Genomic DNA, 24,010 nt, shown 5'->3' on the forward strand with positions numbered 1-24,010 from the left:
GTTGTTTTGAAAACGGTTCTTCCCTGCTTTTTATGGCATTTTATGCTGCTCTGACCCCGGCTTTGGCTGGGGAGGGGGGGATATAAATAAAATTTGATGATGATGATAATGATTATCTCCTAGAGCGCAGCTTCCCCCGTGGTTTGGAGAAGGGAGACAGGCAGATGGGGCAATCAATCCTGGCACCCCAACCTTTGTCTTGTGGGCCAAGAGGGCGGGGCGGCCCTGGGATGAGGGCCAAGGGGAGGGAGCCGAGGGCCAGCAAGGCAGGTGCCAGGCAGGGCTGCGAGTCAAAAGAAACGAATCTGAAGGTCCTCTGGGCACGCCCAGTTTGGGAGCCACTGGGCTTGACCTTTTTAAGGTCAGGAATGAAATGACACACCTTGTCTCCTTTCGGAGGAGGAGAGCTCAGCCAGGTCCCCATTGCCTCACCTGAGTGCCAGCAGCATCCTTATTGCCAACTCACCTGGCTACCAAAGTGCAGGTGGCAGAGAGAGACTTGTGCATTGCAGCCGCGGGCAAGACAACATCTTCTCCTGGACAAGTGAGCCTCTTTCCTCCTCCTCCTCCTGCCCCACATGCTGCCCCCTTCCTGAGGGCACGGCTGAAGGGGAGCAGCTGGGCTTTGGGATGCAGGTCAGAGGCCACCTGTGCTGAACACACCTGCGTCTTCACGCTCTCCCTTCTGCCAAGGCAGGGGCCCCTCCTGGCTGGAGTCCTGCTGCAGATTCCCCCCCCACAACCCCCCCTGTGGATTCCCCCCCCCCCAGGATCTCTTCCTGAGACCCAGGGTCAGAAGATGGCACTGCAGAAACACCTGGAGGCTCTTAGCGTCTTCCAGTTGGTCCTCACCTTCCTCTTCTTCGGTAAGTTGGGAGCTGGGGTGGGAGGGAGGGAGGGGCAGGGGGAGATCAGGGAAGAGGGGCAGCTTGGCCTCCTCCTCTTCTTGGGGCCATGGCCCTTGGGAGGTCCTCTGGCAGGTAAGGCCCCTGTAAGAAACGTAAATCTGCCCTTCTTCCCTTATGGGGGACACAAGAGCCCTTACAGAGTCCTTTGCAGGTTCTCCATCGGTCGGAGAAAAGAACAGAGGCCAAGCAGAGAATATTGAGAAGCAAAGCAGCTAGTCTGATGTATATTGAACTGTTGCAACAGGGTGCCCCCTTCACACGCAGGAAAGGAGGAGGACCCAGAACCCAGATGTGCCCGCCCTCATGTAGACATTTTAAATTGCCAGCCCTGGAGTCCAAGACCACCCTCAGAAACATCACACCTACATCACAGAAAGAGCGGTCTACAGCAGAAATCTGAGTGCATTGTTTATCTCCTGTCTGGCAGGTTACCTGCTAATGCTCACTTGATTGGATACCCTGGGGAGCCTGGCCAGTCTTTTGTAATTATAAGTACTTAGTTCCTGAGCCAGGTCACAGGCTCACACCCTATTCATCTCTTAAATGAGTCCTTAAGACAGGATTTGTGAAGGAAAAGACAATGGGGAGGCTTTTCCATTTTCCTTCGACCTTGCAGAGAAATTGTTTGGTCAGTTTGGGGGTCAAAATGGTTTCTGGGCTGTTTTCCTGTGCTGCTTCATACATGTGGTTTATATATTTATGTACGTGTTTACTTGGTACATTTATGAACATTTAATATATATATAAAACCTTAATTTTTTTTATTTCACCCCCTCCCCCAAAAGCCAAACCCCCTCTTCTTTTCAAAGCAGCTTTTGGCCAGGTGAGTCTGGACTAGGGAGTCAGCACTGCAGGGGGTTGGGCTAGATGACCCTGGGGTGCCCCTTCCAACCTAAAATGTTCTTCTGGGTTAAGGGAGGCTTCAGATCACATCCTCGGGGGGTCCCGTGAAATTGGGGTTGTGGTCCCAGGCAGGGCTCTGAATCCCGTTGTGGGTAGTGTTGGGCGATATATTGATATATCATCCACAACAAGTTTGAAGTCCACATTGTGATATTGGTTATTTAAAATAAATTTATTTGGTTTTTCAAATCAGAATTTTGCAATCAGATATGCAGCATACAACAAAAAAAACAAGATTCCACAGAATCTCCCCCCCCCCCAGGTTCCTTCTTCTCCGTTCTCCTGGTCTACCTGCTCTTCACCTCCTACTGGCCTATCAGCGTCCTGTATTTCGCCTGGTGGATCTTCGACTGGGATACGCCACAGAGAGGTGAGTTCGATTCTCCCCAACCAGGACCGGATTGGGGTTTGATGAGGCTCTAAGCTACTGAAGGTGATGGGGCCCTTTATATGTCCAGCTGTCCTTTGTCCACAACAAATTGTCACTGTTTTTGTGCTGAATATATGCTATATGGTAATTGATGGACCTAATAAGTATCTAAAGCCATGCAAGCAGTCCATGCAGATCGTAAGGTAAAGGGACCCCTGACCATTAGGTCCAGTCGTGACTGACTCTGGGGTTGTGGCGCTCATCTCGCTTTATTGGATGAGGGAGCCGGCGTGCAGCTTCCGGGTCATGTGCCCAGCAGGACTAAGCCGCTTCTGGTGAACCAGAGCAGCGCACGGAAATGCCGTTTACCTTCCCGCCGGAGCGGTACCTATTTATCTACTTGCACTTTGACGTGCTTTCGAACTGCTAGGTGGGCAGGAGCAGGGACTGAGCAACGGGAGCTCACCCCGTCGTGGGGATTCGAACTGCCGACCTTCTGATCGGCAAGCCCAAGAGGCTCAGTGGTTTAACCCACAGCACCACCCGCGTCCCAGATGCAGATCGTAGGTACCCTATATATAGAAATGAGCAAGCCAGGGATAATTAAGGGAACAGGCTAGCAGGCGGGGCCCATGACTTACATCACAGGAGCCTACACAACACAAAACAATGTTGATGTAGGTAGGCTTTATTTTATTTGTTTTTTATCTTATATTTCGGAAATGTACATCCAGGGTTTTTTCCTTTAATTTTTGGGGGGCCCCCAAGGGAGTGGGGCCCTAAACTATAGCCTGTTTAGCTTATAGGTAAATCCGGGACTGCCCCCAACCCTACCCGGAGGGCAGGTGCAAGACGCCTCTCCTTGTCTGAGAAGGGTGCTCTGCCCCACACCCAGACCCACACAGGTGGAGCTGCTGTCTCGCCCTGCCCCGCCTCCTCCAGCTCACCCCCTTCCCCTGGGGCAGCTTGCAACCATCCCAAACCTGTTTTCCTCACTGCTATTTACTGTTATCTATTTTCCAAGACAGCCTCCAATATATGACACAATGGCAGAAGGTATTTCATTTCCCTCTCTCTCTCTCTCTCTCTCTCTCTCTCTCTCTCTGTATGGAGGGCAGAAAAATCAGCTGCATTTATTTATGTATTTATCATTATTTACTAAATTTTGCTATAAAAACACACACGAAATCTTGTAATTGACAGGAATCAAAAGAACCCTCCCCAAAATATAACATAGAATCATAGAATCATAGAATCATAGAATCATAGAATCATAGAGTTGGAAGAGACCACAAGGGCCATCGAGTCCAACCCCCTGCCAAGCAGGAAACACCATCAGAGCACTCCTGACATATGGTTGTCAAGCCTCTGCTTAAAGACCTCCAAGGTAGGAGACTCCACCACACTCCTTGGCAGCAAATTCCACTGTCAAACAGCTCTTACTGTCAGGAAGTTCTTCCTAATGTTTAGGTGGAATCTTCTTTCTTGTAGTTTGGATCCATTGCTCCGTGTCCGCTTCTCTGGAGCAGCAGAAAACAACCTCTCTCCCTCCTCTATGTGACATCCTTTTATATATTTGAACATGGCTATCATATCACCCCTTAACCTCCTCTTCTCCAGGCTAAACATGCCCAGCTCCCTTAGCCGTTCCTCATAAGGCATCGCTTCCAGGCCTTTGACCATTTTGGTTGCCCTCCTCTGGACACGTTCCAGTTTGTCAGTGTCCTCCTTGAATTGTGGTGCCCAGAACTGGACACAGTACTCCAGGTGAGGTCTGACCAGAGCAGAATACAGTGGCACTATTACTTCCCTTGATCTAGATGCTATGCTCCTATTGATGCAGCCCAGAATTGCATTGGCTTTTTTAGCTGCCGCGTCACACTGTTGGCTCATGTCAAGTTTGTGGTCAACCAAGACTCCTAGATCCTTTTCACATGTACTGCTCTCAAGCCAGGTGTCACTCATCTTGTATTTGTGCCTCTCCTTTTTTTTGCCCAAGTGCAATACTTTACATTTCTCCCTGTTAAAATTCATCTTGTTTGTTTTTGCCCAGTTCTCTAATCTGTCAAGGTCGTGTTGAAGTGTGATCCTGTCCTCTGGGGTGTTAGCCACCCCTCCCAGTTTGGTGTCATCTGCAAATTTGATCAGGATGCCCTTGAGTCCATCATCCAAGTCGTTGATAAAGATGTTGAATAAGACCGGGCCCAAGACAGAACCCTGTGGCACCCCACTAGTCACTCTTCTCCAGGATGAAGAGGAACCATTGATGAGCACCCTTTGGGTTCAGTCAGCCAGCCAGTTACAAATCCACTGAGTGGTAGCATAGTCAAGACCGCATTTTACCAGCTTCTTTACAAGAATATCATGGGGCACCTTGTCAAATGCCTTGCTGAAATCAAGGTAGGCTACATCCACTGTGTTGCCTTCATCTACCAGGCTTGTAATTCTGTCAAAAAACGAGATCAGGTTAGTCTGACATGACTTATTTTTCAGAAATCCATGCTGACTATTGGTGATCACAGCATTCCTTTCTAGGTGCTCACAGACTGTTTGCTTAATGATCTGCTCCAGAATCTTCCCTGGTATTGATGTCAGACTGACTGGGCGGTAATTATTTGGGTCCTCTCTTTCCCCCTTTTTGAAAATAGGGACAACATTTGCCCTCCTCCAGTCTGCCGGGACTTCGCCTGTTCTCCAGGAATTCTCAAAGATGACTGCCAGTGGTTCTGAGATCACATCTGCCAATTCTTTTAATACTCTTGGATGCAGTTCATCTGGCCCTGGAGACTTGAATACATCTAAACTAGCCAAGTATTCTTGTACTATCTCCTTAGTTATTCTGGGCTGTGTTTCCTTTGCTGAATCATTTGCTCCAAATTCTTCAGGTCGGGCATTGTTTTCTTTATCGGAGAAGACTGAGGCAAAGAAGGCATTGAGGAGTTCAGCCCTTTCTGTGTCCCCTGTTTGCATTTCACCATCTTCTCCTCTGAGTGACCCCACTGTTTCTTTGTTCTTCCTTTTGCTACGGACATACCCATAAAAGCCTTTTTTGTTGCTTTTAACCTCTCTAGCAAGCCTGAGTTCATTCTGTGCTTTAGCTTTTCTGACTTTGTGTCTACACGTGCTGGCTATTTGTTTGAATTCCTCTTTGGTGGTTTCCCCCCTTTTCCATTTTTTGTACACATCCTTTTTTAATCTTAACTCAGTTAAAAGTTCTGTTGGTACTAAAGGGTTAAGAGGTAACAAGTCGCTCTAGTCACTGAGCAGCTGGAAGTCATTAAGCATCCAGGAATGTGAGTTAGTTTGTATAAATAGTCAGTTCACCCATATGTTTTCTCTCTCTTCTCCCCCCCCCCCTTGACCTGACTCGCAGACTCAGTTTGTGGCCATGGGCGTGTTTGCTAATATGAGTTAAGTTTAGAGTAAAGTTTTCTTTATGCCGGAGATAAAAGCATGTGTGCTTTATCGCCAGGGTTTTTCTTTTGTAAATAAAGTTTTTTTTCCTGAGTTCCAAAGTGCTTGCTCCAGGATTCTTCATTGAAAGGTACTGACTCTCCTGCCTTCTTCAACCGCTGCACGAAATTCTCTGCTGAGATAAGATTTATGGCGTTGGAAGTGCACTGGACGTTTACTTAACATTAAACTAATTAAAGTTTAATGGACAAGTTCTTTAGATAGCCACCCTGGCTTCTTTAGGCACCTTCCATGTTTCCGTCTCATTGGTATTGCCTGAAGTTGTGCTTTTACTATCTCCCTCTTAACAAACTCCCAGCCATCATGAACTCCCTTTCCTTTTAGTATTACTGTCCATGGGATCTCACCCAGCACTTCCCTAAGTTTTATGAAGTCGGCTTTCTTAAAGTCAAGAAATTGAGTCCTAGTATGCTTGGCTGCTCCTTTCCGCTGTATAGTAAACTTCAGAAGAGCATGATCACTCGCGCCTAATGATCCTTCCACTTCTACCCCACTAACCAGGTCATCAACATTGGTTAGGACCAGATCTAAAATGGCTGTTCCTCTTGTTGCTTCTCCCACTTTCTGGACAATGAAGTTGTCTGCAAGGCCAGTGAGGAATCTGTTTGACCTTATGCTCTTGGCTGAGTTTGACATTCAACAAATATCCGGGTAATTGAAGTCCCCCATTACTACTATCTCCCTTCCTTTTGCATGCTTGGCCATCTGTTCCAGGAAGGCATCATCTATGTCCTCCGTTTGGCTTGGGGATCTATAGTAAACTCCCACAATGAGGTCTCTGTTATTCTTCTCTCCCGTAATTTTGACCCAAATGCTCTCACTTTGGCTTTGAGGTTCTAAATCTTGGATCTCTTCACAGGTATACACATCCCTGACATATAACGCCACTCCTTCTCCTTTCTTGTCTGGTCTGTTTCTCTGAAATAGATTGTATCCCCCCATTATTACATTCCAATCGTGGGACTTATCCCACCAGGTTTCAGTGATGCCTATTATGTCATATTTAGTTTGCTGTACCAAGAGCACAAGCTCATCTTGTTTATTTTCTTGGCAAATTGCCCTGCCGTCCAGCCAGCGCTTCCCCTGCGCAGCTCGGCTCGGAAGCTTGAAGCTGACCCAGGCAGGGAGCAGAGTGCACGCAGCGAGAAACTGTTGCTGTGCGTGTGTATAAAATAAATCAGGCTGCACGCACGGTGTCTTCCTTATCTTCTAAAAGTCTTTATTCGTGTAGAAAAACAGCTCTTAAATCTTTCCTGGCGAAAACGCACACATCGTGCTTCCTCTCTCCGCAAAAGCGAAACAGAACTGAACACAGGAAACACTCCCCTCAGTATACTCAACCACGCCTCAGAATGTAAGACGTCACACAGAACCTCTTAACCCTGTAGGTTCTGATTCTCTCCACACCCCCTCTCGCCTTACAATCTGAGAGAAGTTGTGGACACACATATTTACAGACCCTTGAGAGTTCAACACCTTCCCCATTGCCTTTCGCCTCTTCCTGGCGTCTTTGTCAGGCACCTGTTGAACCTCCTCACAAATCTCAGATTCGCACCTAGCCACACCAACCCAAACACTAGTGGCTTCATACCTTTCAGGTGGAATTCCCTTTGTTGCCCGAGATGAACGCCTGGGCACAAACTGGGGTGCTTCTTCTGACCCACTGGGGCCAGCAAGTGCGTCTTCTTCATCAGACGACCCCCCCCCCCTCTGACTTGACCCATCTGTGAGCTTTCTCCATTACGCTAACAGGAGATGAAGGCTCACTTTTGGACACTCCTTTAACAACCCGTGGAGATGCCCAAACCTGTTCCGGACCTTGATCCTGGACCTGGTCCTCATTTTCAGGTTCAGCCTCTAGCTCTCCTTCCTCCTCAGATTCAGATAGACAATCTGACTGAACGTCAGGACCATCCCTAGGCCGTGACCAACCACCCTGCTCACAGAACTCAGCATGCTTGCTGACCAGCAGCTTGGTCTGATCACCCTCTGGGTATGCAAACTTCCACCCATTTGTTGCAGGATCATACCCACAGAAGATCATTTCCTGGACCTTTGGACCACCCTGCTCTTGCAGAAACTTTGGTACCGACACCACAGCTTTCGTACCGAATACACGGAGGAAATGCAGGTTCGGCTTCTCTCCGTGAAGCATAAAATGCGGGGTGTCACCTACCACTGAATTGTAGGACCTATTCTTCGTGAAATTTACAAATTTAATTCCTTCCCCCCCAAAAGCTTTGAGGCAAACCAGAGTCATCCAGTAGAATCTCTGTTGCTTGAACCAGAGCTTTGCTCCTAAGCTCTGCCACTCCCTTCTCCTGAGGAGAAGTCACCTTGCGACGTATCCCTTTCTGGTGAAAGAATTTCTGCAGAGCAGAACACTCTGGAACCCCTGCACCTTGGTGGAGAACCTTAGTTCCACCTCCGCAATCCAATCTTTGATCAGTTGCGTTGCATCCTCTTTCCGTTTCAGAGGATAAAACCAGCCAACCTGGCTAAAATCATCCTGCAGCGTCAGCCCAAACCTGGCCCCGCCCAGACTCTGCTTTTGCATGGGACCAAAAAGGTCTGTGTGCACAAGCTCAAAAGGCTTTGTGGCCACCCTCTCCACCCTGGGAAAACCACACCCTTTTACCTTGGCTTTTCTGCAAGCCCTGCACTTTAGGGGTCTACCACATTCCCTTATTTTGCACCCTTTAGTGCACTCCGGTAGCATCTGGATATCCTCACAGGAACCATGTGACATTTTCTTGTGCCACACGCAAGCACATGAAACATGAGCATCAACATTTGCAGACTGTGCCTGTACTTTCTCAGTACACCCTTCACCCTCCAGAGGTGTTTCAAGAACAAAAAAGCCGTTGTGCCCTTTTGGAACACTGATCAAGACTTTCCCCCCTCTGGAAATTGTGCAGACATTCTTCTCAAAGCAAACCTTATACCCCTCCTGTAAGAGACAAGGTACAGATAAAAGACAATGTTGTATTCCCGGCGCCACGTAGACTCGCAGCTGCACCTGCAAAACAGAAACATAAACATGTCCAACTTTAGACAATGGCTTTTGTAAATCGTCTGCAAAACACACTGTCTTCCCAACCAAAACAGGTTTGCAGTTCCACATCTCAACACCAGGTGTCTCAGTTATCAGATGTCTGTTGACAGTACTGTCAATAATCCAACGTATCACGTTGCTCTCACTGCAGCTGTCCTTCAAAGCTGCCATAGCAACAAACGTCCCGCTGCCCCCATCCTTGGGGCCTTTGCAGGTGTCCTCTACAACCGCCATGGATGCAGTTAGCTGATAAGCGCCGTCTTCCTCCTCTGAGCCACGTACTCTCTGCGACTTCCCACGCCTGCCCCCTCTGCTGGACTGGTTGCCATGGAAACCCGGCTGATTCCCATGGGAAACGACCTTGGAGACATCCTGCCCTGTCTCCCTTGCTCTCTGGGGGCAGTTGCGATGCAGATGGTCAGGAGAATTGCAAACGTAGCAGCGACGAGTGGAAAAAGCCTGAACAGAGCATTCCGCTGGCCTGGCCCCTCTGCAACCTGAGGAGCCTCCCGAGCCAGCTTTGCCCTCTCTGATACGCCGTTCTTCTTCATCCCCCAAACGGCCTGTCACATAAGCCAGCGTCAGCTGTTGCGGATCCATAGACTCCAGAGTTAGACACTGATTGTCATAACTCTTGTCCAAAGAGCTGAGCAAGATATAAACTTTCAGTTCCTCAGAAAAGTTAACTTGCAACAATCTCAGCTGGTTGAACACAGAAAGCATCTCAGTCACATGCTTCCTGATGCTATCCCCAGGACGCAGCTTCATCTCAAACAAGCGTCTGGTGGTGTGTATCTTTGCCCCAGCTGTTGTTCTGTGGTGCACTCTTTCCAGTGCACGGTAGGCCTCATAAGCAGTATCAAGCCCCTCTACCAAAGGTAGCTGGGAACCATCCAAACTGAGCACAAAAGGCTCCCAGGGCCTTTTGATTCTTTCTCTGCGACGCATGTGCCTCTGCAATGTCTGCTGCCGCTGCACCGGCCGCTGGTGGGGGTAGTGGAAGCTGTTGGACCGCTCCCCACAAACCCTTGGCTACCAGCCAGGCCTTCAGCTTCCTACTCCACTCCTCCCAGTTTTTTCCGTCCAATTTTTCAAATGGAACCGCAAATGATTCATGGCTGTCTGCCATCTTCTCCCCCGGGGCCCAGCTTACTCACGTATACAAACAGCAGCTCTCCAGCTCCGGGTCCAGCAGATCAGCTCCTCCCAGCTGAGTTCGTCTGCCTCTCTCAACTTCAGGCAGGACTCAAAGCTGGCTTCAGCGTCGTCGTCAGCTTGCCTTCAAACGTTAGGCACAGCTCCAAGCTCTCTGCAGCCTCTCCTCAGCTGGCTCCCACACACACACCGGCACGTCTGGCAACAGCTTCAAAGCGTTTGCTGACCATCCATAACCTCTTGGCAAATTGCCCTGCCGTCCAGCCAGCGCTTCCCCTGCGCAGCTCGGCTCGGAAGCTTGAAGCTGACCCAGGCAGGGAGCAGAGTGCACGCAGCGAGAAAGTGTTGCTGTGCGTGTGTGTAAAATAAATCAGGCTGCACGCACGGTGTCTTCCTTATCTTCTAAAAGTCTTTATTCGTGTAGAAAAACAGCTCTTAAATCTTTCCTGGCGACAACGCACACATCGTGCTTCCTCTCTCCGCAAAAGCGAAACAGAACTGAACACAGGAAACACTCCCCTCAATATACTCAACCACGCCTCAGAATGTAAGACGTCACACAGAACCTCTTAACCCTGTAGGTTCTGATTCTCTCCACATATTTCCCATGCTTTGCGCATTAGTGTACAGACATTGAAGTCCATTAATCATTCCCCCGTGTCTCTTATTTAAGGATTTTTTCCTCCCACCACTAGGTCTGCATGCTGTTTGCTCCATTTGGTCTATGACATTTGGATGATCATCTTCATCAATTGATAGACTCCTACCATCAGGAGCATAGAATCAGAGTTGGAAGGGACCCCAAGCATCATCTTGCTCCTCGTTATTGATTGATTGATTATAATTTTATTTATACCCTGCCCATCTGGCTGGGCTGCACCAGCCACTCTGGGCGGCTTCCAACACACACACACAATAATAATAAAATATCTAGTATTAATAGTAACAATCAGATCCTAAATAAAAAGTCACAATAATTTTAAAATAATTTATACCAAGTAAAGCAGTATGCAATAATCCATTGGAATCCAATAATAAACACTAAAATTGAACATCAGCACGTCATAATTAAATGAATTTTTAAGCAGAGATCGGGTGGTCACCTGCCAGGGATTCCTCAGCTGTGATTCCTGCATTGCAGAGGGCTGGGCTGATGACCCTTGGGGGTCCCCTTCCAACCCCACAATTCTGACTCCATCCCCTGCCTGAACCCTTGTCTTCGCAGGTGGGCGCCGCTGTGACTGGATGAGGCGCTGGAGAGTCTGGGAGCTCCACCGGGATTATTTCCCCATCAAGGTATGAGAAGGGGGCTGGCAGGGCGAAGGAGGGTCCACCTTCCTCAGAAGGATGCCCGGGGTCTCTGGAACCCCTGGAGACCAGATCACAGAGAAGGAGGAGGTGGCGGCCGTCAAAGGCTGCTGGCCATGGAATCTGCGCACTGACATTCAGGTGGGGGTCCAAATGCCAAAGGCCTCGCCCCTCTTGCCTTGCAGCTGGTGAAGACGGCCGAGCTGCCCCCGACGCGGAACTACGTCCTGGGCTCCCACCCCCATGGGATCATCTGCGCGGGGGCTTTTTCTGTCTTCTGCACCGAGGCCACGGGCTTCTCCCGCGCCTTCCCTGGCCTCCGCCCCAGCCTGGCCACCCTCGCAGGGCTCTTCCACATGCCCATCTACCGGGAGTACATGATGAGCTCAGGTGAGGCCAACAGAGAGAGGAATGTTTGGGGTGGGGAAGTGGGGTGGCCCCTCCCCTAAGGACCATCTTCAAGAACCCTGCCTGGCCCATCAAATGGGAGGAACCACCCCAGTCTCAGGAATGCCCTCCCAGTGCCCCTCGGAATAGAATTCCCCAGGAAGAACGTCTGTTTTTCCTTCCATTCTTCGCTCCTGTGCAAATGAAAAGGGGCGTTTGTTTGTGCAAATGATGATGATGATAATTATGATTATTATTTATACCCCACCCATCTGGCTGAGTTTTCCCAGCCACTCTGGGTGGCTTCCAACAGAATATTAAAGACACGATAAAACACCAAACATTAAAAACTTCCCTAAACCTTCAGATGTCTCCTAAAAGTCAGATACTGCAGATTCTGGCATATAAGACGACTTTTTAGCACTGGAAAATTCTCTAAAATGTCAGAGGTCGTCTTATACGTTGGGTATGGGTTCGCTGGGCAGCGGCAGTGGGCAGCGGGCTCTGCGCCGGGAGGAAGCTGCCCAGCGATGCTAAGCCGGTTTTGCCGGGCGGCTTCCTCCCGGTGTGGAATGGCCAATTTAGGGGGTCATCTTATATGCCCAGTTCCCTAATACGCCGTAATCTACGGTAATTGTTTTTCTCTTTGACATCTGATGGGAGGTCATTCCACAGGGTGGGTGCCACTACTGAGAAGGCCCTCTGCCCTGCAGCTTCACTTCTCGCAGGGTGGGAACCGCCAGAAGGCCCTCGGAGCTGGACCTCAGTATCCAGGCTGAACGATGGGGGTGGAGATGCTCTTTCAGGTATACTGGGCTGAGGCCATTTAGGGCTTTAAAGGTCAGCACCAACACTTTGAATTGTGCTCAGAAATGTACTGCGAGCCAATGTAAGTCTTTCAGGTCCGGTGTTACGTGGTCTCCCAGTCACCAGTCTGCCTGCTGCATTTTGCATTAGTTGTAGTTTCCGGGTTACCTTCAAACGTAGCCCCACGTAGAGCTCATTGCAGTAGTCCAAGCGGGAGACAACCAGAGCATGCACCACTCTGGCCAGACAGTCTGTGGGCAGGGAGGGTCTCATCCTGCGTACCAGATGGAGCTGGGAGACAGCTGCCCTGGACACAGAACTGACCTGCGCCTCCATGGACAGCAGTCAGTCCAAAATGATTCCCAGGCTGCACACCTGGTCCTTCAGGGCCACAGTTGTCCCATTCAGGACCAGGGAGTCCCCCACACCTGTCCTCCGCCTTTGCCCCCCAAAACTTCTGTCTTGTCAGGATTCAACCTCAATCTGATAGCCACCGTCTCTCCTCCAACCACTTCTAGACACGCTGATCCTTTGCCAGCGACCCTTTTGTGCTTTAATAGACTCGCATAATTTCAGAGTTGTAGGAGAATCGCGAGGGTCCTCTAGTCCAACCCTCTGCAAAGCAGGGAACCCCAGGAAATGTCTCACACCCACAAGCACCTTTGCTTTCTCCCACTTCCAGGGATGGTCCCAGTCAACAAAAGGTCCCTGGACTTCCTCCTGAGTGGCCCCCCCGGGCACGCGGTGGTCATTGTGGTGGGGGGCACGTCTGAGTCGCTGGACAGCGCCCCCGGAGAGCAGCGCGTCCGCCTTCAGGGGAGGAAGGGCTTCGTGCGCTTGGCGCTGCAACACGGGTAGGGGCACCAAGGGGGCAAGGGGGTGTCCGGGGTGGGGGTGGGCACAGGTCAGCAATATCTCGGGCCTCGTGAGCATGGCAGTGCTTCCTGGTGGATTTTGCCCCAATGAAGCAATTGCGAGAATGGAAGGTCCCTGCCCTCCCTTGCTCTATAATTTCTCATTACATTTTTCATACATTTTTCATACATTTTCCCAACAAATAATTCCACTGTTCCATAAGTGGACTTTCCACCTACAGTGTTTTTACTCAAAGCTTTTCTACTGTGCTGTATCATCATGTATTACAAAAAGATTAGTACAATTATTTTATCATTTTTCTTCTGCTGCTTTTATCTTGAATTCTGTCTGTGATTTCATTTGACTGTAATATTTTTTAAGTAATCCACAAACTGCCTCCACCCTTCTGTAAGAAGTTCATCATTCTGATCTCTTAATTTTGCTGTGAGCTTTGCTATTTCTGCCTAGTCCATGTCTTTCAAAAGCCGCTCCTCCTTCGTTGGGACCTTCTCTTTTCCCCAATTAAGTTTTCTCTTAATGTATAACAGGCCGTGGATTCCATATGCTAAAGTCCCTGACTTCCCACAGCCTAGCCTCCCTCGCAAGGTTCTTGGTTGGATTAAATGCTCTCCCTGACCTGACATTCCATCTGTGAGTTATGAGCCATAACCTGTTCTGCTGAACGTCTGTTTCGACTGTGAACAGCTGAGTGCTTTGGCATCCAGCACTCTTCTGATGCGCAACTCTGCTCCTCCCGGCTTCAGCAGAGTATAACAGATAGCTTGTGTGAGTAGGAAACAGTTGTAGGAACGATTCAGAGTGAAATTCGCCATTTCCCAAGCTTCCGCCCAGAAGCGTTGTGGTAAGCCCGAGTCAAAAAGCATCGCTTCCACCGCTTCCTGGAGCGTTCTGTTCCGCCTTTCTGCCATCCCGTTTTCCTGTGGTGAATGCGGAACCGTCAACCTGTGACGTATCCCTTTCTGGCGAAAGTAATTCTGCAACGCAGACCCAGTGAACTCCCCACCGCGTGGTCTGATTGGAAACTGCAAACCCTCAATGAGAATTGGAGCTCCACTGCAGTGACCCACTCCCTCAGCATGGTGGCAGCTTCACCCTTGTCCTTCAGAGGTATCACCCAGCTCTTTCTGGAGGAATCATCTGTCAAGGTTAAAACATATTTAGCCCCACCCAGACTTGCAACAGGCATAGGGCCACAAATATCTACATGAACCAAGGTTTCTTGGTTACCCTGTCAGACCTAGGATAACTGCACGTTTTTACCTTTGCCTCCTTGCATGCTCTGCAATCCAGGAACTTGGCACATGACTTCATTTTGCATCCCTCAGTGCACCCTGATATTTTCCTCACATATCCCCAATTGCAGTGGGACATCCTCCTGTTCCACAAATGATGACACATATAGTGAGTGGGAACATTTGCACACTGTGCCTGTGCTGACCCAGTGTTACCCTTACCTGCTTGAGACGTTGCCAGAATAGCCTGTTCTGACATTCAACACTGACCAACTGGTTCCCACCCCTGGAAATAGAGCATGCATTATTCTCAAAGCAAACCTTAAACCCATCTCTAACTAAAGAAGACACAGACAATAGACAGCATTCCATCCCTAGGGCCACAAATGCTTCCAGTTCAGCTTGCAAAAAAGGAACAAAAACAGAGCCAACAGTTGTCAGCTGTCTCTTGGATCCACCGGCAAGCGTGACAGTTTTTCCTTCAGAAACAGCACTGCAGTTCCGCATTTGGCCACCAGATGGCAGCAGATGATGACTGGCTCCGCTGTCGATCACCCAGCGCTGTACATTGCTCTGGTCACTGTCCTTCACCGTTGCCATGGAAACTGCCCCGGGCAACCAGATTAGGTGCAACTGCTGGGTGACCTCTTAGCCCCACTCACCTCACAGAGTGTTTGTTGTGGGGGAGGAAAGGAAAGGAGAATGTTAGCTGCTTTGAGACTCCTTAAAGGGAGTGAAAGGCGGGATATCAAATCCAAACTCTTGTTCTTCTTCTAAGAAGCGATTTATTGTACAGCAGCAAAATAAATCAACGACCCAGGAGAGCACGGTGACATGCTGTCTCTCCCTCTCTCAAAACAGAAAGTAAATTCTTCCTCCTCTTCCTCCTCGCAGGGCTGACCTGGTGCCCGTTTACACCTTTGGGGAGAACGACATTTACCGACAGATCCGCTTCCCCGAGGGCAGCTTTGTTCGCCGCCTCCAGCTCGGTTTCAAGCAGCTGATCGGCATCGCCCCTTGTCTCTTCAGCGGGAGGGGCCTCTTCTCCAGCACGTCTTGGGGGATCCAGCCCATGGCTGCCCCCCTCACGGTGGTGGGTAAGGACCCACTAGGCTCCTCGTTCCTTCCTTAGCCTTTGCCCTGCACCCCAAAATCCCCCCAACTCACCAACTTGCTTGCAAAGAGCCACAAACTCTTCAGCATCGTACAAAGCGGCAGGTTGTGATGCTTTCGCCCTCTCTTCGAACTGAATCGGAGACCTGTGGAGTTGAATGGGACCCCCAAGGGTCATCTAGCCCAACCCCTCTACAATGCAGAAATCAAATGAGCAGGCTCGTTTTATGGGGCTTGCTATGGAGGGAGCTGCGATTGCGTGTGTGCATGCACACACACACCGACTTCCTTCTCCCCTTCCTTGGAGGTTTCTAAGCAGAGGTTGGGTGGCCACAAATCAAGGGGTTGGGCTGGATGACCCTCGGGGGTCCCCTCCATTCCTGCACTTAAGCCACCCCTGAAACCCAAGGCCAGAGTGCAAAGCTGCTGGGGTGGGGAGGCCCTGGCTGCCATGGGTGGGGGGCGAGGGGCAGAGCAGACCCCCCAACTGTCCATGCTTCTTCTCCTTCCTGCAGTGGGGAAGCCTATCCCGGTCCCGCTCCGCCCGTGCCCCACCGAGGACGAGGTAAACAGCTTCCACGCTCTCTACGTCGAGGCCCTGAAGGAGCTCTTTGATGCCCATAAAGAATCCTGCGGCCTCCCGGCCTCCCAGCAGCTCCTCGTCACCTAGAGGGACCCAGACTTGACCCGAAGCAGCATCAGAGGACAAAAGGTTGTGATGGGGGGAGACACGCGGGAGTCTTTGCCCCCCCATCCCCATCTGTACACACTGATACAGAAGGGGGGGCATGTCTTCTTCACCCTTCCGCCGGTCACCAGAGGGTCCGAGGCGATGACCTCAATGGCACCCAGCCCCACATGGACCCCTCAGCCCCCATACCGTTGCACAAGCACCACACTTTACCCCAAGCCCCATAAATAAAGTGCCTTTTCCCCCTTTCCTACACTGATCCGCTATTACGGGCGAAATAAGCCCAAACGTCTTATGCCTCGCCTCCCGCTCTATTTTTACTATGGGTAGACCGTATAAAGTTGTATTTCCTATCTTTTGAATGGGTGCGTTCTACCCAATCAGAACCATGCATTCGCTTTGCAGAGCTAGCTCAGCGAGCTCCTGCACGCCTCATTTAACCTCTTGACAAGCTGCTGACAGCTCCCCACTGGGAGAACAATGGAATCGAAACTTGTGAACCCATAAAAGTGTCAAATGTCGCTACAATGTATCCATTTTGTTTCCGACTTCAATTGTCAATATAAAACAGGCTAAAATCTTTAAAAATTCATATAGAATCAACCACAACACCGATTTTCTTGCTTTTGGTGCCAATTGGCTCCATTTCTCTAGGACTCCATGACACCTCCCCTGTCCTCCATAATCCCTCAAGCGAGGTGCCACGTACTCTCAGGAAGACCCTAATCCTGTCAAATCACTCTGCCAAGCCTTTCCTCCGGGCAATGCCAGGTGGCAGACTATGCATACATGGACCATTGTCTTCTCATCACCGGTACTCAGGATGTGCTTATCTGCGCATATCTCCGGCTCTGCATATTCCCTCCTCCCTCCTCCATATGTTAATCCAGTGTAACCCAACCTCTTCTTAATGTATTCATGATGTAATCTGTGTAACCCAACCTCTTCTTAATGTATTCATGATGTAACTGATGTATTTTGCACTGTATTCTGGGACATGGAGGGAAGTTTTAAAAGCTCATGTCACCCCTTTCTCACTGTGCAATCTCGCCTTGAACCTGTTGCGCAATAAACTTGGATCTTCTGCAGCTTGCACCTGTCTCCGGCTGAGCTTATTTTCCTCCGCAGGGACCCGAGGACTTAGTCCGACGAGCTGGGTGGCAGAGCAGCCTCGCACCCAGATTTTACCGTAAGAACACCATTTCCAATAAAAGGCGCCATGCCTGATGTCTAATTTTGGGTCCTTGGTGCCCGAACCCCCCTTTTTGTGCTTGCCTGTGGAGCCCAAGGCTGGTTGTCTCATTCACACATGCATTATGAAGGCAAGGTCTGCAGGGCTCGGCAGCCAGAGAAGCAGGTCGTGGCCCCTGTCTGAATACCTGACCCATGATTGCAGTCATGGGATTGTTGTCTTTTACATGACGGTGTATGTTTTGACTCCACAGAGTGGGAAGTGACGGAGACAGGATGTTTGTGTTCTGTGAAGTGGGACTATTGTCCTTTGTTCTTCCTCTTTGCTGTCTGATGCTAGAGAGAGAGGGAGCCATGTTGCAGTGCTCCGTGTGTGTTTATATGTAAATAAAGTAGATTAGCCAAAATGCTGAGTTCTGTTACGCATGATGTGCATACTCTGCGGATCCCTAAGTGTGCCGGTGTCGGTTGGCATCGGTCCGGGCTGAAGAAAGCTTTTGAAGCACCCGAACGATCGATCAGGAGGGAGAGAACATACCAGTCGGGCATGTTTCTCTGCCTGGGTCCTACTCGGGTGTAGGCCGAGCTCCTGACAGGCCCTGGATCCATGGTGCTGGCTTGAGGGGGCTGCCCACATGCCCTCCGGGTGAGCAGCTAGGAGCTTGCCTGTCTGCAAGAGAAAAGATCATTTGGACATGCAGGCCTAGCTCTTACTCGGAAAATGGGGGCTGTTACAGAAATTACGGGGGGAGGCACATCTTTAAAGTTAAATATTATGCCTGAATGTATCCTTTCAACTTGACAGCTCAGGGAAGTTAGGTAAAGGTAAAGGTACCCCTGCCCGTACGGGCCAGTCTTGTCAGACTCTAGGGTTGTGCGCTGTCTGCAGACACTTCCGGGTCACGTGGCCAGTGTGACAAGCTGCATCTGGCGAGCCAGCGCAGCACACGGAACGCTGTTTACTTTCCCGCTGGTAAGCGGTCCCTATTTATCTACTTGCACCTGTGGGTACTTTCGAACTGCTAGGTTGGCAGGCGCTGGGACCGAACGACGGGAGCGCACCCCGCTGCGGGGATTCGAACCGCCGACCATGCGATCGGCAAGTCCTAGGCGCTGAGGTTTTACTCACAGCACCACCCGCGTCCCATCAGGGAAGTTACCTAGCTTTAAAATAATATAAAATCATCTCCTTTCCCAGTTCCCCCCATTCCAAAGCTATTTTCCCCTTGCAAAAGGACTCCAGGAAGTTCCCAGAGGTGACAATTGCTGGGCTCATTGTTAGCCAAGGGAAGCCAAATCTCATCACCTGACTCGCCTCAGGCTCCAGACATGCAAAGGAACTTCTATTGTGGTTTTGGGTGGTGGTACTTAAGACATATTTGTCTATGCTAATCTTATACCTGAGTCTTGCCCTCCCATGTCTTATGCTAATCTTCTACCAAGGACTTGTCTGGACATGTTTGCCAAGGTTAACCCCTCCCCTTTTGTGACATGTCAGTGATGTAGCAATGATCTGTACGAACTGTATTCTGGGATATAGTGGGAAAGTTTTAAAAGTCTTTGTCACCCCATCCTCGGGGTTCAAAATTTGCTCTTTGAAACTACTGTGCAATAAACTTTGGTCTACAGCTATTTGCTCCGGTTGGTGGCTGGACTCCTTCCTTTATTCCGCAGGGACCCGCGGGCTCTGCCAGACGAGCTGGGGGACTGAGCAGCCTCTCACCCAGATTTTTCCTTAACAGGGGCCCTGCTCTTTGGCCAGGAAATAGAGGGAGGGTAAGCTGGGCTTACTGCCAACCTAGCAGTTCGAAAGCATGTCAAAGTGCAAGTAGATAAATAGGTACCACTCCGGCGGGAAGGTAAACGGTGTTTCTCTGCACTGCTCTGGTTCGCCAAAAGTGGTTTAGTCATGCTGGCCACATGACCCGGAGAAACTGTCTGCAGACAAATGCCGGATCCCTTGGCCAATAAGCGAGATGAGCGCCGCAACCCCAGAGTCAGCCACGACTGGACCTAATGGTCAGGGGTCCCTTAACCTTTAAGCTGGGCTTGGGGATCTGTTTGCCCGAGGGGCTCAAGGACCCTTCTCCGGCTGCAGGAGCAATGCCCGGGACATGACCGGGTCAGGTGGAGGAAGGGCGGGGGGGGGGGTGCCAGGAGTCTCAGGCCAAAGGGGGATGGGAGAGAGGGGGCGCGGTTCAGCATTCCCCTTTGCCCACCCATCGTGTGCACTCTGTGCATGCCCCAAGGCAACTCCCAGTTTGCACCCTGGTTTTGAGTGAAAATCTGGGTACTGGACTTCTCTGCGACCCATCCCCTCTGCAGGGAGGTGGGACCAATTCGGATGGTCCACCCCCGCCATTTAATGGATCCAAATGGTTTCCAGAGAGTGGTAGGGGATGCTTTATCCCATGTTGATGGCCTTTCAGCTGATTCCCTGGTGGCCCGCTGGAATGTGGAGTTAACCAGGGCTATCGACTGGCTCCGAAGCGCCCTCTCCGATTGCATGGAGCCCGGACAGCCCCGTGGTTTTCTTCGGAGCTGAGGGCGATGAAACAATCGCTGAGACGGCTAGAGTGTCAGTGGCAGAAAACTCACTCCGAATCTGACCGGACACAGGTTAGAGCTCAACGTCGAGCCTACCAAGTGGCGATAGCGACGGTGAAGAAGACTTTCTTCACTGCCTCTATTGCATCTGCAGAAAATAGTAGCAGGAGACTCTTTCAGGTGGTTCGCAATTTAACGGAACCACCTGTACCACCGGACCTTGTAAAGACCCCAAGATCTCCTGCAATGATTTTGCTAAGTTTTTTGCAGATAAAATCACTCATATTCGGAAGGAGCTAGACACCACCGTGGGAGCAGGGCCGGGGCGGGAGAGTGCTAGAGCCCTGTCTGGTCAAGTTGCATGGAATCAATTTCAATCCGTTACCCCCGAGGATGTGGACAGGCTGCTTGGACGCGTGAAACCAACCACCTGTCTCCTTGATCCTTGCCCATCCTGGCTAATAAAAGCTAGCCGGGAAGGGCTGGGTGATGGGCTCTGCGGGGTGGTGAGTGCTTCCCTCTGTGAGGGAACATTCCCAGATCCGCTGAAAGAGGCGGTCATTAAACCGCTTCTTAAAAAACCATCTTTAGACCCGGCCAGTATGGCCAACTATCGCCCAGTCTCAAATCTTCCATTCTTGGGCAAGGTGATTGAGTGAGTGGTTGCTGAACAACTCCAGGCACGCCTGGAAGAATCGGACGATTTGGATCCCTTCCAGTCGGGATTCAGGCCTCATCATGGGACTGAAACTGCCTTGGTCGCACTGGTTGATGATCTCCGGCGGGCTAGGGACAAAGGTGAGAGCTGTTTCCTAGTTCTGCTGGATCTCTCAGCGGCTTTTGATACCATCGACCATAACATCCTTCTGGACCGTCTAGAGGGGCTGGGAGCTGGGGGCACTGTTATACAGTGGTTTCGCTCCTTCCTCCTGGGCCGTGTTCAGAAAGTGGTGTGGGGGATGAGTGTTCAGACCCCTGGGCTCTCACTTGTGGGGTGCCTCAGGGTTCCGTCCTCTCCCCCATGCTATTTAACATCTATATGAAGCCGCTGGGAGAGATCATCAGGGGGTTTGGACTGGGTGTCCATCAATATGCAGATGATACCCAGCTCTACCTCTCTTTCAAATCAGAACCAGTGAAGGCGATGAAGGTCCTGTGTGAGTGCCTGGAGGCGGTTGGAGGATGGATGTCGGCTAATGGATTGAAGTTGAATCCTGACAAGGCAGAAGTACTATTTTTGGGGGACAAGGGGCGGGCTGGTGTGGAGGACTCCCTGGTCCTGAATAGGGTAACTGTGCCCCTGAAGGACCAGGTGCGCAGCCTGGGAGTCATTTTGGACTCACAGCTGTCCATGGAGGCACAGGTCAGTTCTGTATCCAGGGCAGCTGTCTACCAACTCCACCTAGTACGCAGGATGAGACCCTCCCTGCCTGCAGACTGTCTGGCCAGAGTGGTGCATGCTCTGGTTGTCTCCCGCTTGGACTACTGCCATGCGCTCTACGTGGGGCTACCTTTGAAGGTGACTCGGAAACTACAACTAATCCAGAATGCGGCAGCTAGACTGGGGACTGGGAGCGGCCGCCGAGACCACATAACACCGGTCTTGAAAGACCTGCATTGGCTCCCAGGACGTTTCCGAGCACAATTCAAAGTGTTGGTGCTGACCTTTAAAGCCCTAAACGGCCTCGGTCCAGTATACCTGAAGGAGCGTCTCCACCCCCATCGTTCTGCCCGGACGCTGAGGTCCAGCGCTGAGGGCCTTCTGGCGGTTCCCCCATTGCGAGAAGCAAAGCTACAGGGAACCAGGCAGAGGGCCTTCTCGGTAGTGGCACCTGCCCTTTGGAACACCCTCCCATCAGATGTCAAAGCGATAAATAACTACCTGACATTTAGAAGACATCTTAAGGCAGCCCTCTTCAGGGAAGTTTTTAATCTGTGATATTTTACTGTATTTTTGGTTTCTATGGAAGCCGCCCAGAGTGGCTGGGGAAACCCAGCCAGATGGGCGGGGTACAAATAATAAATTATTATTATTATTATTATTACTGTTATTCCCGAGGTCCTCGTGCAGGTCAGAGAAATAAATGCCAGCAAAAAGCGGCTGTTCAGCCCCATCGTCCTTTCGTGGTTGCCAAGGTGACTTGAAATCTGGGTATCCCTGGTTGCAGTGCGCCCCGTGAGGTCCTTTCCCCAGTCAGGATAAATCAAGAGACCGCACCCAGATATAGGAAAGCAAGAAGCAGCTATTAAGCCTTGTCTTTATTGTTGCAATAAGGTTTCAACCTCTAAACCAGGAAAGAATAAGCCCCAAACAAAGGCATGTAACTCCTTTTAGAAGTTACATTTCCCCTCCACAATTCATTTCAGAGAAGCTTCATTCAAACTTCATGCCCTGCCATAAAACAGGTGGAGTGACAGACAGACCTTTGAGGCCATGACCTGTCACCTGTCAGTCAAGCTGTCAGTGTATTGCCTGCCTTTTCCTCACGGAGCAAATATTTTACCTTCCTTTTGGAATTACAGTTATGTCAGCTCAGTTCTGCTCATCCAGTCTCTTGTGCCAATATTGTGAGTATACAGTATGATTTTCTGTCTTTCCCTTTATCAGGTGTTGCCCATTGACAGCTGAGAGGAAAAGGTCCGAGTTGGTGCTCTTCTGCTTCTGGGATCATGGCCACCCCTGCTCTGCCCAGCACTACGGCTCAGAAACACTTTATTTATGCTTTTGTATTTCTCTTTTTACCCTCCTGTACAAAATAAAACAGTTTGTTCGGATATTTACAGTGTTTTTCCATTGCTTTCCATTCATACAACAGGGTTTTATTGACTTAACTGATGATTTCCACAAACCTGGGAAAGCTCAGTCGGTAGAGAACGACGTTAAATAAGTTGGAGTTCTTGTTATTAAATACACCAAGAAAAAAGCGCACCAAGAACTCTGGCCAGTATAAGTTTCAGTAGTGGGAGGGGTCCCTACTCGCAAATCAATAGTCAATTGTAACAAAAACTAATCCATTCAAAAGTAAGTATTCTGACAAGGATTACAAACTCAAATAGAGATTACGAACTGGAACAAAGATTACAAACTCATAAGGATATGTATAATACAATGATTCGTTACGGTATTAGAGATAAGAGTTTATGAGTAGAGAAAAGTTCATGTTAGTCCATAGTCAAATTTGACGGGAAGGTCTGAGTTTCAATCATTGAGCAGAAGTCAGAAGTCAATTATGGATCAGAAACCAGGACAGGGCCCTGTTTCGACGTATTCACCTTCATCAGCTAATTTTTAAAGGGTTGTGTAAGTTTGAAGAATTCATGTAAATATATCCTGTCATTTTCTACGTTTCTCAGAAATAACAACTCAGTGTGGGCAGATCAACCTGTATCTTGAGCTTTTCTGTAAAGCAAAAGATTCCCGTGTTGCACCGGGTTGGACTAGATGACCCTCGTGGTCCCTTCCAGCTCTGCAATTCTATAATTTTATGGTTCTGTTTTAAGCCCTGCTGTTTGATGGGTGAGATGTTGACCTGCTCTTTGCAGAGGGTTTTTCTGAGCGCTGCAGCGTTTGCCTGCTATTTACGCAGCTCTTCTTATGAAAGCCATTGTCCATTAAGGGGATTTAAAGTTTAAGGGGCTGCCAGCGCTGTTTCTGATTGGGCGGCTGTCAAACGGAGTGGCGCCTGATTGGTCAGTTTTCAGGTTACAAGGGAAATGGAGATTTCTCGCCATATTTTGGCATGTTGTGAATGCACCTGTCTATGTATAGGGGGTTGAACTTATGTTCATGTGCACCTGGTTTGGGGAGGGGAGCGGGGTTGGACTAGATCTCCCTAGGGCTCCCTCCTAACTCTATAAATTTACAATTCCATGTGGAGGGAGGGCCTTCCACTGAGATCTGGCTGAAAGCAGCAAGGCTGGGTGGCGAGCCCCTTCCAGGCTCCACGGAGGGCACAACCCCTCCCCCCAAAATAGGGAGAGGCTGCCCTGCCC

The 24,010-nt window shown here is 50.0% G+C and overlaps 1 protein-coding gene across 2 annotated transcripts; it reads left to right on the forward strand.

Moving 5' to 3' along the window:
• The first annotated feature begins 408 nt into the window (after positions 1-408).
• On the forward strand, positions 409-22,794 carry LOC308572162 (2-acylglycerol O-acyltransferase 3-like). Of its 2 annotated transcripts, XM_081168119.1 has the most exons (9): positions 409-544; positions 771-866; positions 2,074-2,181; positions 11,091-11,161; positions 11,359-11,563; positions 13,050-13,221; positions 15,370-15,572; positions 16,104-16,303; positions 22,626-22,794. In XM_081168119.1, the coding sequence occupies exons 2-8, from the start codon at positions 800-802 to the stop codon at positions 16,256-16,258; spliced, it is 981 nt and encodes a 326-aa protein (XP_081024245.1). In that variant the 5' UTR covers positions 409-544; positions 771-799; the 3' UTR covers positions 16,259-16,303; positions 22,626-22,794. The 2 variants fall into 2 exon arrangements, with proteins under 2 accessions (XP_081024245.1, XP_081024244.1); XM_081168118.1 differs by lacking the exon at positions 22,626-22,794 and having other exon boundaries at positions 16,104-17,877.
• The last annotated feature ends 1,216 nt before the right edge of the window (positions 22,795-24,010 follow it).

The sequence above is a fragment of the Podarcis bocagei genome (genome assembly GCF_964188305.1).
Source record: "Podarcis bocagei genome assembly, chromosome: 13".
Classification (NCBI taxonomy): domain Eukaryota; kingdom Metazoa; phylum Chordata; class Lepidosauria; order Squamata; family Lacertidae; genus Podarcis; species Podarcis bocagei.

Excerpts from the sequence above, each read along its gene's own strand:
- LOC308572162 (XM_081168119.1), top strand. The coding sequence starts at position 800 with ATGGCACTGCAGAAACACCTGGAGGCTCTTAGCGTCTTCCAGTTGGTC. Across the intron at positions 867-2,073 it reads CCTCACCTTCCTCTTCTTCG|GTTCCTTCTTCTCCGTTCTC; the intron begins GTAAGTTGGGAG and ends CCCCCCCCCCAG. Across the intron at positions 11,564-13,049 it reads GGAGTACATGATGAGCTCAG|GGATGGTCCCAGTCAACAAA; the intron begins GTGAGGCCAACA and ends TCCCACTTCCAG.